At 39.8% G+C, this 16,251-nt stretch overlaps 1 protein-coding gene across 1 annotated transcript in view; it reads left to right on the top strand.

Annotated features, from left to right (window-relative positions):
• LOC111153633 (transient receptor potential cation channel subfamily M member 6) overlaps positions 1–16,251 on the top strand; it is a 160,518-nt gene that overhangs the window by 95,461 nt on the left and 48,806 nt on the right. Inside the window, exons 18-23 of the mRNA XM_022512777.1 lie at positions 1,321–1,470; positions 6,644–6,790; positions 9,846–9,974; positions 11,377–11,628; positions 13,201–13,375; positions 13,581–13,695. Coding sequence (XP_022368485.1) covers positions 1,321–1,470; positions 6,644–6,790; positions 9,846–9,974; positions 11,377–11,628; positions 13,201–13,375; positions 13,581–13,695 — 968 coding nt within the window. The remainder of the gene's footprint in view (positions 1–1,320; positions 1,471–6,643; positions 6,791–9,845; positions 9,975–11,376; positions 11,629–13,200; positions 13,376–13,580; positions 13,696–16,251) is intronic.

The following is a 16,251-nucleotide window of genomic DNA, read 5'->3' as shown; positions in this document are numbered from 1 at the left end:
AAAAAAAAAAAAAAAAAAAAGAACTGGGATGTCCCGAAAAACTTCACAGGAGATCAGGCTTTAAAACAAAACAAAAGGTCATTTCAGCAATGGAAGTTGACAAAGATAAGACTTCAGTTTATTTCCTCATGTATGGTAGACCGTTAGGGTGAATCTTGTTTTTATTCAGAATCCCAGAATACCAAGGCCTAATTTAGCTTGAAAGAGGTAGTATGCAACAAGTTGATTTTTATAACATTTAGTCAATCTCCTGAACTATTTACTCTGAAAGGCCACACAGGTTGAATATAAATATTCCTTTGAATAGCCTATAAATAAATTCATGAATGATAGTAATAGAATGAAAAATTACAGATCTATACCTTCCTTGGGTTTTACTGGCAAAGAAAATAAATATTTTTATTTAAGTTGCATTAGTTAAACATCTGCCTTTGGCTCAGGTCATGATCCCAGTGTCCTGGGATTGAGACCTGCGTCCGGCTTCCTGTTTAGCAGGGAATCTGCTTCTCCCTCTGTGCACCCCCCTTCCCTGCTTGTGGACACACACACACACACACACACTCTTTCTCTCTCTCTCACAGAAATAAATAAATAAAATCTTAAAAAAAATAAGTGTGTAGGCTGTGAGATAAATTTAACAAAGTGACAATATGTTTTTATATTCTTGATTTTATAATATGAATAAGCTTTAATGTATTTTATGGGATAATAATTACTTAATTGCTTTAAAGAATTATGAAGGCAATCTGCTTATGTTCTTTGAAAAATAATATTTCTCACTGCACCGCCCCGGGGATAAATAATAACAGTGTGGTATACATATTTTTAAACCTTTAAATGTATATATATTTATGAACATATCTTTTCTAATTTTTAATTTTCTTTTTGTACAATAATGGGATCGCACTATATATATTATATAACTTGCTTTTATTCATTTAACAATATAACTTGGATCTCTTCATTACACTGAGAAGTGATTTTTATCTTTTTAATGATTGCATAATATTCCACCGTTAGGTTGTCCCCCACCAGCTAGCCCTCTATATAGATAGATATGTAGGTTGATAGATGTTTTTGCTATTACACATAACCCTGCAATGGACTTCCCTATACACATACGCTTGCATTTATGACTTTCTGGGGGAGACACTGCTAGATTTGGAATTGAGTCAAAAAATATCTACAGAATCGGGGTATCAACTGATGTAGGGATAGGTCTGGGGCTTTATGTACATCAAAATCTTCATTTGGTGATTTGACTACTACTTGTGCCTTGTTTTATAATCCCTCCTACTTATCTTGCTTTTTCTTTTAAAGATCATCATAAGTCTTCTTTTTCCACCCACCATTTTGTCGTTGGAATTTAAAAGCAGAGCAGAGATGTCGCATGTTCCCCAGTTGCAGGACTTCCAGTTTGCGTGGTATTATGGCGACCAGAACCCCGGCGCGAAAGAAAGTGCTTCTATGGTTAGTACAGTATCCTAATGAATGTGGTTTTCATGGTGTTGACTGCACCCAAACACACACATGCACAAAGCTCGTTTATTAAACAATGTATTTAGCGGTCTTAATCATATTATCTATGATTGGGTATAGCATGTATGATACATTTAATTTACCCCCCATATATGATTAAGCAAAATATCCTGTTCTTTGGGAAAGAATATCTTTATTATATCTTGGCAGGTGCTTAACTTTTTATTTTCCTTTGTAACTAGTAGAATAAATAGAGTCACTATTTCTCTAACGGGACAATGAAGAGGAGCGCCTCACTGGCTCAGTTGGTTAAGTGTCAGACTCTTGATTTCGATTCAGGTCATGACCTCAGCCTGTGAGATCCGCCCTGCATCAGGCTCCACACTGGGCATGGTCTAAGAGATTCTCTGTCCCTCAGCCCCTCCCCCACTTCCCTCCCTTTCTTTAAAAAAAAAAAAGAAAAAAAAAAGAAAAAAGAAAGTTATAATGAAGAATGCCTCATATCCTTCAGGTTTAGGTTTTGCATTGCCTTCGCTGTCCTACTCCATGATTTTTCTTTTCATTTGTTATATCCAGTGACCAAATAATTTTACTTGAGTTCTTAGATGTATATGTTTTCCTGAGTAATTTGAGCTACTTCTCTTGCAACCTTTCTTCACTGAGAGTCTCTAGGATGCTGTCTGTGCATGTATTTTTTGCATTTTATTTCTCAGCTTAGATCATTACTTACAAACGTATTAGTGTAGGTACAGTGACTGTCTTCCTTAGCATTCAGTGCTTGAATGAGGCATCTTTCTCTAGCATATTGTTGGATATGCTTTTGCACTTGTGAAGTATTTGTTACAATATTTAAAAATGCACTCAGTAAGTATTGGGGCACCTGGATGGCTCAGTGGGTTAAGCCGCTGCCTTCAGCTCAGGTCATGATCTCAGGGTCCTGGGATCGAGCCCCGCATCGGGCTCTCTGCTCAGCAGGGAACCTGCTTCCCCCACTCTCTCTCTCTGCCTGCTGCTCTGCCTACTTGTGATCTCTCTCTCTCTCTGTCAAGTAAATAAAAGCTTTTAAAAATGCACTCAATAGGTATTAAATGAAAAATAAGTAATTATAGGTAATCATTAGTTTGGCTGACATCTGTTGTGATGGGGTGAGGATCCATTCTGATTGGTTAATGCCTCTACCAGATCAGTTGTTAAATATTTTGACCATTGCGCCTGCCTGGGGATTCCTCTCCTTTACCCTCCCCTGCTTCCTTCCATCCTCACTTTACTAAGCCCGATGGTTCAATCTGGGGTTCTCGGAATACAAGAGATGACCGGTACATTTTCACCTCTGTGGAATGTGTGAGCAATTATCTTACAAAGCTGGGCAATCCGGTGGTTACAATTGTGATTGTTCTGGCTAAATGATCTGGTTAATAAGCTTTAGACCACTTCAAAATTTCTTTAAGGAAGGATAAGAAATGTAGTGTTGACTTAACATCTTTAGAAATAAAATGAAATCTTTATATGTGGGATATTTTGTTTGATTTTGCTTATTTATGTGTTCACATTTAGTTAGTTGAAATGAAAAATGGAGAGAGTTGCTTATATGCCTACCTATCTATCTATAAACAAATACGTAAATATGTTGGCAGTTGGTAGCAAATAGTGGTTTGCAAGTGGATGTTACTTCACTTTTGGCACCTATAAGGTTCACGGAAAGATAAGCTCTCATGAACACTTAAGTCCTTGTAAATGGCTGGAACATTCCCCTAAGTAGTTGTTCTTAAAGGGAAACTTGTAGAGAAGAAAGTCCTTCCTTAAATGGCAATTAACATGCTTTTAACATTAAAAAATGTAAGTTCTCACAGGTTCCTGAAAAATTAAACTTTGGCTGTAGTGTAGTGGTCCTTTTTATGACATTGCCCATCTGGATGGCTGGGACATGGCCATATTGATTTATTAATTCATTGACTATTTAATGGCCACTGCTCATGTGCTTGCAGACAAGATTCAGTGTTCTGGGACACTGCAGTAACTAAGGCAGACGTGACTCTTGCCACCACAGAGCTTATAACCAGAGAGGATATCCTTGATACCTCAGCATTATTCAGTTTAGAACTTTTATTAAAAAGTGCCCCAAACCTGCTCTGTTATGAATTATAATCACAACAACAATGTTCTTTTGCCTTTGAATTTAATCAGAGCAGTAGTTTTTGATTACCTGCTCTGTTTGGAACATTGCTAAGCAGAGTGTGGGTGGCATCAACATTAGATGGGACGTGGAAGATTTCACATTCCTGGTTAAAGATGATACGTGTGATTAGTTGAGGAACACAATTTGTGTTAGATATTTTGGAAGCAAAATGAAGACAGGGGAAATGGAGATGTTCTTTGAGTGGGTCTTGGTGCTTTGGCCCTGTGGTCATCGTGGGTGGTAATGGAGAAGGAAGGCCATTGTCCTGAAGCTGGATAGAGTCAACTTCTGCATCTGCCTCATGAAGTTTTATAAAAGTCCTTGCTGAAGCTTCTACAGGCAAAAGAACTTTGCTGTGTGAACTTTCAATCTCTCTAGCTGCTAGCCCTTTGAAAACGTGACTTTTGATGACTTGAGCTTTCTTATAGCAAGATGGCAGAATGGCTTAACTCGGGGAAGAAGAAGAAGATTCTTCTCACTTGGGGTCAGTGAGGATTACAGACTGGTGGCAGCTTCATGCACGAGGTGGTGGATAAGCTGGGGCTTGACAATGTGTGGAAATAGCATTTCCTTGGGGAGACAGACAGTAAGTAGGGGTACAAGTAGGAAATGCAAGGCATGTTATCAAGCACTGTAAGTTCTATGGTTCGATTTGAGTCTAGGTTGTAGTGGATATGGGACAAGGAGGGAATATTTGCAGGTATGGCTGGGAAGGTAGATTGAGGCTAGATCATGGAGACTCCTGTATATGCTATGAAGGAATGTGGTGTTTTTTCCGTAGGTATTGGAGATCCAGGGATGCACATGACAAGAGTAACAGGATGATCTGACCATTAGGAGAATTATTCTGTCTCCAATGAATAGGATGACGTAGCAGGAAGATAGGCTGAAAGCAGAGAGAGCATCAGCTGACAAAACCGTCCAAATGAGAAGGATTAAGGGCTTTGACCAGAGTTAGTAGCAATGGGCATAGAGAGGAAAAGAGAGCTCTTAGCGAAGAATCAGGTAACACTTGAATGCGGGGCATGGGTAAAAGGGAGATAGCAAATATGACTGAGAGGCTAATGGTTAAAAACAAGGCCATCTTGAAGGGATATGGGGGTGATTGGAAAAGGATCAGCTTTCGAAGGAGAAAGACAAGTTTAGTCTTAGACATGTTGATAAACCACAGTGCAAAAAATATTTTCTAAAGTTGAACAATAAGCTATTTTATCAGAACGTCATTAAGTGGAAATGACGATAGTGTTAACAATGGAAAATAGGTATGAATTGCAGTAGAGTTGATTGTTGTTGTAGTTGTAATTTTATTCTGTGTGCCTGCTGATCAGATTCCTGTTAGAGAAAGAGGAGAGGGAGAGGATGGGGAGAGGGGAGAAGGGTAGGGGAGAGGAAGGCAGAGAGGAGGGAAGGGAGAGAGAAAGAAAGAGAGTTTGATTGATTATATTGAGATTTGAGTAGAATAAAAGCTAGTTAAGTGAAATATTTTTGTTTACCTTCTTCTAAGGTGGGGCGAGGAGGAGGACGTTCTGAATCTGAATTTATATTCTTACATTGTCTTCATCATGGTAGTTGGTGTCTTGGAGTTCAGCTGAGAGAGAAGCTCAATTAGGACTTTATAATCCATACCAAACTGTCAAGGGTAAAGAATACCTAATGAGAAACTCCTAGAAAAAAAAAAAAAGTTATTTAATTACATAGTCATTACTGAAATTGCTTTCTGGGGTCTTTTTGAAGTGGTACTGATGTCATTAAAATCACAGTAAATGATGACTTTTCTTATTGGCTGTGAGCTATTTTAAGTCTAGACAGGTTCAGACCTGTTAAGAACCAGGTCAGTTCCTACACTTGGAGGTCACGGTGCCAATTTCACTGCCCAAAATGAAGTGAATGACAGCAGTCAGTCAGGCCGTCCTGATGCCTGAGACCCCCCAAATTCCATTTGATCAGCGTTATGGACAATTCAAGCAACATTGATTGATTTCTTGGCATGTAAAATCATACCAGTCTTGCAGGTGTGACACTAGATGGACATCTTTTGTGGATGGGTCGAAGAAATGGACTCCTCTAAGAAGCATCAGAAAACATTGCTGTGTTTTCATTTAGTATTTTTTCAAATCACACAAGTAGTGCATTTCCTGTTTAAAAATTAGAACCACACCGAGCTCCATAAAGTAGGGTGACATCTCTTTTGCTTCTCTTTTACCGTCCCTAAATTCCCTTTTCCCAAAAGCAACTGGGCTACAGGTGATTTTTTTTTTCAGTTCTCCCCCCCGCCCCACCCTGGCTTTATAAAAGGCTCTTCTCTGTGCACACCCATAGGGCATTACACAGCCACTTGTCTGCCACAGAGATGCTTACTGCTCATCACAGACAAGGGTTAACCTCTTTGGACTGACACACACACCCCTAGCAGAATATGTGTACAACACAAATACTTGTATATAGTCTCAGGAGGTTCAAGGAACTCTGGAAGCTCCAAGAGTCCATAACTTCAGGCAAAGCACCTCTGCTATCAAAGCTAGAATTCTGAAAGTAATGCTGTGCCCAACTTTCCTGGGAATTGGAAACTGGATCATTGACGGATGTCCATTTTGTCCTCCTCTATTACGGAAATAATTGTATTATCTGTTAATGATTTCATGGGGGTTTTATGATATTTTTAGCTTCTAAAATACCAATAAAGGAGACTAAGCAGAACAGGAATGGGGACCATTTTTAAATCCTTGGAACTATCCTTAGTTTGACTAGGTTTTGTAATTGGAGACTTAGCTCGCATTTCAGAGAAGCCTGTGCTCCTTATCGCAAAGTCAAAGGTTTATACAATACACAGTTTTCTTTCTTCCGAGACTAAGATTCTAATTTGGCAGGTGGGTGCCCAGTTAATTCCCAATATATTTATTATCTTCATATAGATTATATATTTTGGATATTTGCAAATGTTAGTATTTTACTTAAGGCTCTAACAATAAATATTTATTTATTTTGCAGAAAGACTATGATTTGGAAAGAGGCCCCGATGAGAAACCAGATGAAAATCAGCACTTTGATTTAAAGAGCGATCCCCAAAGCCTTCCATGGACCAGGAAAATCTATGAGTTCTACAGTGCTCCAATTGTCAAGTTCTGGTTTTATACGGTTGGTCTCAGTGTAGCAATTAAATATAGACTTCATGCTGGCCAGTAGTCAATGATGATTTTGGCAATAATATGCCTGGTTTTGTCAACTTGTGAGAAAATGTAGAAATTCAGTGAGAAAAAAAAAAAAAAAACCCGAAAATGAAAAAGGGGTTAGCAAAGAAGATTGGAGGAAGGTGAGGAAAGGTTAGAGCCGATCTCTCCCACTATGGGAATGAAAGAACAAGAGTTTTCTTCTTTCCTGAGTGCTTCCCGTTAGCTCTGCTGGGACTGAGTGCTTAAAACTTTGTGGAACAACCAGTTAATGAAAGTGGTCGTAGAATTAAATGGTGGGGTGGATTCTTTTCTCATCTTGGGCAAAGAAATCAGCAGATGAATTGATTTTTCTCTTTTTTAGAAACAATGTGAAATATAGACAGGAAAAATGCAAAGTGTTTGCTTTTTGTCTTCAATAACATAGGACTATAAATATACAGAGGACAATAAAATTTTATTTTATCCTCTGACACTATCCCCCCCACCTTTTGGAGGACAATAAAATTGTAGAAGTTAAATTTATGAACAAATACTATATCTAATATTGATTATAGTGATACAGAGAAATCATTAACAGCACTTTAAATGTGGTAAGTGCTTTTCACATTTATTTAAGAGCATTTTTCTAATGCTTATATATACTTTAAATTTCTCATGGCCAAGATTGTATTTCTAAAACATTTGAAGTGTGATTATAAAAGGACATTTCTCTAAATGTGTTGTATTTCAAAATATTTACTCGCCCATCCAAACATTTGTTGCATATACTTACTAAATACGCACATAGCTCTGTTTTCAAAAGTCAAATATTCCTTCAAACGATGAAGTTTCACCATTTTTGTGAATATGCAACAAAATATTCCAAAGACTCTGATAGTAGCTTCAAGAGATTTTTAACTGTAGTCACATCATTGGGAAAAGAATATTCAAGTATTTATGTCCATAGAAATTTCCAGCTGATGAACTCTTATTTTTAAAAAAAAAGTGTTTTTTTTTTGTTTTTTTTTTTTTAAAGAACTATTTATTTATTTGACAGAGAGAAAAGAAGAATACACAAGCCAGGGAAAGGGCAGAGGCAGAGAATGTCCAAAGAGACTCCTGAGTGGGGAGCCTGACACAGAGCTTGATCTCACGACCCTGAGATTAGGACCTGCACGGGACCTGTGCCGGATCCAAGAGCCAGATGCTTAACTGACTGAGCCACTGAGGCACCCCCAGCTGATGAACTCTTAGAGACAGGAGTAAAGCTCAGAAAATAGAATAACAACAACAAAGAGTTAACAAAGGGAACCAATTAGCCAGCCAGGTCTGCCCACCATAATGGCAGGGAGCACTGGCGTTTTCGTCTTGGCTATCACGTTGCTGTGTTATGATGTGTGTGCTTTACTGAAGCAGTGTCTTGTTCTATATGTGATGGTGAGGAAGCAAAAAATGTAAACATGTTGGGATCTTAATGGAAAGAAATCAAGTGTCGGGAACAATATTACCAATATTTGTGGTGGTTTAGTATCCGGCCACTGTAAAGCCAAAGAGAAAAATGAAAAAAAAAAAAAGAAAAAGAAAAGAAACTGTTTGACAGAACAAATTTATTTAATTATGTGTCTAAGCAGTCATCAAACATGCTTAGACTTTGAGGCATAAGCCTAGAGACATATAGAATTAATAGAATTTAACTTTCTTCTATGCTTTTCTAGCAGGTTCTTTATCTCAGAGGCAGCGTTACCCATCATGCCTCATGCCTGTCCCAGGCACTGCCTGTTGGATATATGGTTTCCCGGCTGTGTAGTTAACAAGTGGTTTTAGCCATTCTCTATGTAGAACTGTACTGAGAGGATAATGTACCAAACTTAGGGAGAGCTCAAAAAGATCTCAGAAATAGGGATTCCGTTTAAAATAATGATTCACCTTGTTGAGAATGAACACACACACACATTCTCTCTATTAATCTGGCGCTTTGATTCATCTGAGGCTATTTAAAGAACTGCCCTGTCTCATGCATTGCTGGTTTTTGTGGAAATTGGTAAAGCCTTTTTGGTGGACAGTTGAGTAATATGTGTCGTGGTTTTAAGTGCGTATGCCCAGCGATTCTACTTCTGGGAATATATTTTAAGAAAATAAGACTTGAGATAAGATTGCAAAGCTATTCATCACAATGTATATATATGTGTGTGCTTACCGTGCCTTAATTCTTTGAAGATCTTGGAAATCTAGGTTTAATATGAACAGTTAGTAATTAAACATGCATTTCTGGAATGTCTACCATGTGTTAGGCTGAGTGCTGAAGATACAAATGCCAACAGTCTTTTAATTACAAGGACTCACAGTTGGACAGTACTTTCCCACTGACCAGTATGTTTTAATCACATAAAATAAAGCTCCCAGAAGGGGCATCTGGGTGGCCCAGTTGGCTCGTTGTCTGCCTTCAGCTCAGGTCATGAGTCCTGGGATCGAGCCCCGAATTGGGCTCCCTGCTTGGTGGGGTGTCTGTCTGTCCCTCTGCTCCTCCTCCCTCTTGTACTCTCTCTCATGCTCGCTCTCTCTCAAATAAATGAAAAAAAATAAAATTAAAAAGAAAACAACTCCCAACAAAAAGTAAATGTCACAATTTATGACATTTGAAAATAGGCACCTATGGATACTGCTCATTGGTGTGCTTGGGATACATGTTTTCTATGCTTAGATGGAGGGAAAAGTGTGTGGTTCTCTCCTGACTTCTTGGCATGCTGGCATGTGCAGGATTCTGGAAATTCCGGTCAGGAGCCAACAAGAAGAGACAGTGCCCCCTTCCATGCATTTGGGAACAATGACCTTCATTCCTTCCTTTGAATTCTGGGACAGAAACTAGAGATTGTTCTGCCTTCCTTGAAACCAGCTTATCGATCATTGGGGGGCAGTCCCAGTTACAGTGCCATGTTATGACGTTGACGTTCCTGTGTGTTTCTGCCTGGCTGTTTGTCTCTGCTTGGCATTCTCCGTTATGACTCTCACTTACGTCCAGGGAATGTGTGTCCCTCTCCTAGATGGCATATTTGGCGTTCCTCATGCTGTTTACTTACACTGTGTTGGTGGAAATGCAGCCCCAGCCCACCGTGCAAGAGTGGCTCGTTATCATTTATATCTTCACCAATGCCATTGAGAAAGTCAGGGAGGTGAGTCACGCCTTCTACCTTTGTCTTCACCTCTGCAAGGAGGTGTTTGGGGCTCATAATGAAAACGGGCAGATGGGTCAAGAGTAGGGGTGAGACAGGCAATGCTAATTCTAATTTGCTTGCTACAGGAAGGGTATTCAGGGGAACATCTCTGAGCTCAACCCTTACTCCTTGCCATACACTTGGCTGGTTGCTGTTCCTTGAAAGCAGTTATTTTTAAAGATGTCCTTATGTTTTTATCAGTCTCAGAGTGACGCTATCTAATTGTTGATTTCCCAGAAGCTTTTTTAATTTTTTTTTAAATGAGATTGACTTGTGTAGCCTACAATCACTTGCCCGTTGTCAGCTCCATTTCACACGAGGCACGGAAATGGCCAGGCTGTGCAATAGGTAAAGAGTTCATTTATAGCTTTTGAATTATTTTACTAACACCTTTGAAAATTGAAGCTGCAAATCCCTGAGGCAAGGAGTCCAAAAAAACAAAACAAAATGTTCATTTTTAGTTTTGCAAATGAGTCACTTAAAAAAACCAATAACTTAGCATCCAATCAGTTACGTACAGTGCAGTTAGGACTTTGTTTTCCGTATCGATGTCTGTGTATCTCGGTGTGTATGCATCTCTGTGTCTATGCACTTAGACACTTACTTTGTCCTGGCGCTGATATGACCAACATTATACACCAAGTAAATGGATTCTTGGTAATTATACCTAAACCGCCGGCTAGTTACTATTGTGGAGTCTATAGAAAACAATTCCGAAATAGAAAACAATTACCTGAATTCCACCATTTTTTTATGCTCCAGGGGAAAAAAGTTAATTATTTTACATTTGAATTTGATACTCTGTTGCAGGGGTAATTCCTTAGTAGTGCCTTCTACTAGGACCTTCTTAGCAATTTCTCAGCAACTCACTAAGTAGCAGGAGCAGGACCAGATTGCAAGATTTCTTCATTTCAAACCAGGTTCCTCTGCACTTGGCTATCCCTCACAATGATAGAATTGTAGGTATATAGCTCTGCTGTAATATTGAGTTTTAAAATGTCTTTCTGGTCCTCTGTGTTAGCTTAGGATTAATGAAAGCTAGGAAAAACTTTATTTATTTATTTTTTGGACTTCTGGTTTGTTTCTCAAATAGCTGGTTCACACTAGCAATGACATTAAAACACACTTACAGAATTGTTTTAATAATTCATTACCCAAGGATCACTGAAGTCTTTAAAATATCTAAGTGATCGTGTCTCGGCCTTTGGCTAAGATCAAGTATAAAATATCTAAGTGATCTAAGGTTTGGTGGGATTCAAATTACTCTTTAAGGGAGCAGTCGATGGACCAAAGAACATTATTGTGAGTCTCTTGGGTTATGCCCCATTCTTTAAATTTCCCCCTTTCTATCTTCTTTTAGGTCTGTATTTCAGAACCTGGGAAGTTTACTCAAAAGGTGAAGGTATGGATTGGTGAGTACTGGAACATAATAGAAACTGTGGCTATTGGCCTATTTTCAGTTGGTTTCGGCCTTCGGTGGGGCGACCCTCCTTTGCACACAGCTGGAAGACTCATCTACTGCATAGACATCATATTCTGGTTCTCACGGCTCCTGGACTTCTTTGCTGTGAATCAACATGTAGGTCCGTATGTGACCATGATTGCAAAAATGGTGAGTATGGTCTGCTTGTATATTCTGGAGTCCTTTGTAATGGTTCTTTCATGGTTCGCATCCAACAGTTTAACTTTTAGAATTATTCATAGAAGCACAGACATCCAGCTCATTTCGTCTCTGCTTTCTTTATAACCACAAACTCCTATTTAACAAATGTCCTTGGAGAGTATATTGGTCGGTTGATTTGGATACTCTGCTTATTAGCTTTTGGGGTAGGGGCCAGATAATATGATTGAATCAAATTTGTCTCTAAGCATAGTAATTCTCAAGGGTGAGATTTGTGTGAGGCTATCACCATTAATATTTTCTGCTAAAATATCAATTTCTATCTTTATCTGCTCACCTCTGGCTGACTCTTAAATAGTCCATATTATGGGCCACACCCTGTTCTAAGTACTTTGTACCTATTAACTCATTTAATCTTCAAAATGACTTTTATGAGATAGGTACTATTATTATCCACATTTTGCATATAAGGAAATGGAGAGGAAACAAATCCCCCAAGGGCATTAGTAGGGGAGTCAGGATTCAAATCTGGACTGCCCGGCTCTGTGCGGCCGGGTTAGGCTTCTCCAGCGGGCTCCGTACGGGGCCTGAGACCCACCCTCTGGGAAGCACAGTACTTCCAGATCGTCTTTGGCTCTTCTTCCTGGAATACTCACTGGCAGGGAAGGGGCGAGTTCTGGAGAAAGAAGGGTAGTATGAAAACAAAGGAGAACAGAAAAGGGAGAGCCTCCAGGACTCCAAAGACAGACTTTTTCTTAACACTTTCAGACAGCAGTGTTTTCTCTGGTCTTGGTGACCCTGGTTTTTATCAGATGGGCTATACTGAGCTAACTAATACATCTTAGTGACTTAGCACAAGTTTATTTCTCCCTAATGCAAAGTTTAATGAGTGTTCATGGGGGCTGACCTCTACCCTATAGCTCAGGGATCCAGAATCTTCCATCTTGGGATGGAGCCACGTCTGCATGTGGCTTCCAAGGTTTCCTATGGTGGGGAATGAGAAGGATGGAGAAAGTCTAACAGCTTTGAATTGTTCTGGACAGGAAGTAAAATAACTTCCTGTCACTCCACAGGCCATCGGCTAGGTAAGTCATGTGGTCCCAGCTTCATGGAAGGCAGGCTAAGAATTGCGGAGGAGCTCATGGAATCCCCATGGCATAATTGTCTCTGCTACAGTGAACAAATGGATTGAGTTGATGTACATTTGTAAGTGGAATGAACCCGACCTGATCAATTTCTCAGACTCTCACCAACTGCCGAAGACCGTCCTCAGGATCAGGACTCATTTGACTAATTTGAATACTCCCTATTTTTTGTTTAAGCACAGATTCTTTACCCTCAGCACAGTTAACATTTTCCTGTAGACCCCATGAACATGCAACATACATACAGAGAGAAGGAGATGATTTAGCCAGAGGAAGCCCAGCTCTTCACGGCCTGGGGCACTGTGCTCAGTGACTAGACAGTCTTCTTATTGGGGAGGTATAATTACGAATGCTGCTAGTGTTTGTTTTAAATTTCAAGTCTGCGGTAAAATTCGGGTTGTGCCTTGCTCTTTTGCAGACAGCAAACATGTTCTACATTGTGATCCTGATGGCCATCGTCCTGCTGAGCTTCGGAGTGGCACGCAAGGCCATCCTTTCACCAAAGCAGCTTCCATCTTGGAGCCTTGCTCGAGACATTGTGTTTGAACCGTACTGGATGATTTACGGAGAAGTCTATGCTTCAGATATAGATGGTAGGTAGGGGGTTTTGCCCTCATGCCGAAATCAAACCTTTGTAGGTAGACTACAAAAACAAAAAAACCTGGAAAACATTCATCTGCATCGTGCAGATGTCAAAAATTGGTGATATTCTGCTAAGTTAATGTGCTAAGTATTTCTGTGGACCCATAGGACTGTGATTCACCGTATCTCTCGTTCTTTTAAATTCTTTATTTGTAGTTTGTGCAAGCCAACCATCTTGCCCTCCTGGTTCTTTTCTTACTCCGTTCCTCCAAGCTGTCTACCTCTTCGTGCAATATATCATCATGGTGAACCTGCTGATTGCTTTTTTCAAGTAGGTTATTTTAATTAAATGTGGTTATTTTATTTAAATCAAAATCAAAATTACATCAAGATTATTTCATTTAAATCAATACCTATTTTGAGTAGATGCTCATATTTTGAGTATGTAGCCGTTGGTTTTTGTGTGTTCTTTTTTTTTTTTTTCCTTTTTCACTGTAGTTTTAACACGTGGGCATGAAACTATGGGTAGAAAGAGAGCAGAGCAGGAGGAAAAAGGAAAAACACAATAAATGGACAGAAAGCAATAAAAGCAGAATGAAAGGAGATCATGCATTGTAGTAAAGGAATAAGTTGGAATCATGGAAGAATAACAGTTGCTAAGATTAAAAACTGGCTGAGGGGTTCTTGATGTCTTGTCTTTACTTGGCTCCAATGTATCTTCTTCTACCTCACTTTTCATTTCTTCTCGGTCTGCTTCTCTGGGTCATCTCCTTCTCCTCAGTCTTGTAACATTGGAACATCCCCTGGGCCCAGATCTTGCACATTTCTTATTTACATTTTGTTTGGTGATCTTGGTCAGTGTCCTGTAATGCTGACAAATTCCAATGTATATCTCCAGCCCTGATCTCTTCCTCACACTCCAATCACAGATCCAACTGCCCCCTTTCACCACCAGTTGGTTGTATAATAGAATTCTAAAATTCTAAATGTTCAAACTCTTGATCTCCTCTCTTTCCCAGAATATACTTACTCTACTCCTCATCTGTCCCAAATCTATGGAGAAGACCCACAAATTTCTGTCAAGTCTCCATTTCCCCAGTTGCTGACATCAGAAGCCTTGGAGTCATTCTCAATGCCACTTACCTCTCTACCTCTGCACTGTCAGGACTGCCTCTTGACTCTGCCTTCAAACAGATCATCAACCCAACCACCCCTTGCCACCCCACTGCCACTAGAGAGCCTCCTACTTATTTCTCCGCTTCTGTCTTGGGCCTATAGTCTCTTCTCAACACAGTAGCCCCTGGTGACCCTTTAAAAATGTATGTCAGATGATGTCACTACTCTGCTCCAAACTCTCAGTGGTTTCCCATTTCAAAGCTCCTGAGAGATCCTAAGACCTAGAGAGCCCCAATGACCTGGCTTCCCTGATGCTTTTCCAATCATGCATCACACGACTCTTCCCCTAACCCTCTGCTCTCCAATCACAATGGCCCCTTGGAGGTTTTCAACCAGCACAGGTATGTTTGCAGCTGCTGTTCCCTTGGCCTGCAGTGCTTTTCCTTCAGGCGTCCCTGCGGCCCATTTTCTCAGCCCCTTCGAGAGACGTTGCTCACCTGTTCCCTTTGTCATTAGGCCTAGTCTAAGGATGACATTTGAAAATGCAGCCCCCTTTCCTTCAGCCATCTCTGTGGCATGCCTGGTCCCCCTTACTCTTCTTTATACCCACTTAAAAGTACAAATATATTTTATTATTTATACTTTTTTTTGCTGTTTATTTGTCTCCTCTATTGTAATCTAACTCCTACAAGGACAAGATATTTTATTGTCTTTTTTGCTGATGAATTTTCCCCAAGTACCAAAAAGAGTGTTTAATGGATGAAAGAAATCAGGTGATGAGATGGGTAGAAACTAGTATTTTTTGAATGCTTCATTGATGCCAGGCACGATGCTAGGTGTTTTAAAGATTTTATTTATTTATTTGACAGAGATCACAAGTAGGCAGAGAGGCAGGCAGAGAGAGAGAGGGCGAAGCAGGCTCCCTGCAGAGCAGAGAGCCCGATGTGGGGCTCGATCCCAGGACCCAGGGATCACGACCCAAGCCGAAGGCAGAGGCTTAACCCACTGAGCCAACCAGGCGCTCCAATGCTAGGTATTTTTTTCATTGATTATTCCACTGAAAAGGGCAAGATAAATCAGTGCAATGGAATCTAAGTAAAAAAAAAAAAAAAAAAAAGCAAAAATAGAATACTTAAAAAGAGTATTGTTATAAATATACAAGGAAGACCTATCTTCCTCCTTGTTACAAGATCATACAATAGCTGTCATCTCTTTTAGCCCCACCATTTTATCTAACATTTACTGGTGTTTAGTTAATATAGCTGTTTTTTGTTTTTTGTTTTTTTTGACATTTCAAACAACATTCAGAGAGGGTATGAGACTTTTGTTTCTCACAAATGACAGGTGTCAAAAGAGAGGTTGAGAAATCCTCACAGACCAGTTGTCTCTCTCTAGAGAGGGACAGAGGGAGGACCAAACAAGCTGAGAAACCCCAGATCTGATTGATTGTCCAGGGCCCCATTCCAGATTCTCTGTAGCGAGAATTACAAAACCCCTGAACTACACTGTGAAGATCGCCACCTGCTGGTGGGCAAGATGTAGTCTCACTCGGAATGACCGCGTTTAATTGTGGTGGTTCTCCAGCTGGATGGTACAGGAGAATATCCTAGAGGGCTTGTGGAGACATTGACATAATGTCTCTTCTAGAGTTTCTGATTCAGTGGTTCTGGGTTAGGGCCCAAGAATTTTCATTTTTGACACGTCCTTAGGTGATGCTAATTCTGTGGTTCCGGCCACACTTGTGAGAACTACTATTAAAACTCAGTTTTCT

The sequence above is a fragment of the Enhydra lutris genome, unplaced genomic scaffold, assembly GCF_002288905.1.
Source record: "Enhydra lutris kenyoni isolate GAN:26980312 unplaced genomic scaffold, ASM228890v2 scaffoldscaffold33, whole genome shotgun sequence".
Taxonomy (NCBI): Eukaryota; Metazoa; Chordata; class Mammalia; order Carnivora; family Mustelidae; genus Enhydra; species Enhydra lutris.
Note: the sequence above shows the minus strand (reverse complement) of the source record. Positions and strands in the feature narration are given on the sequence as shown.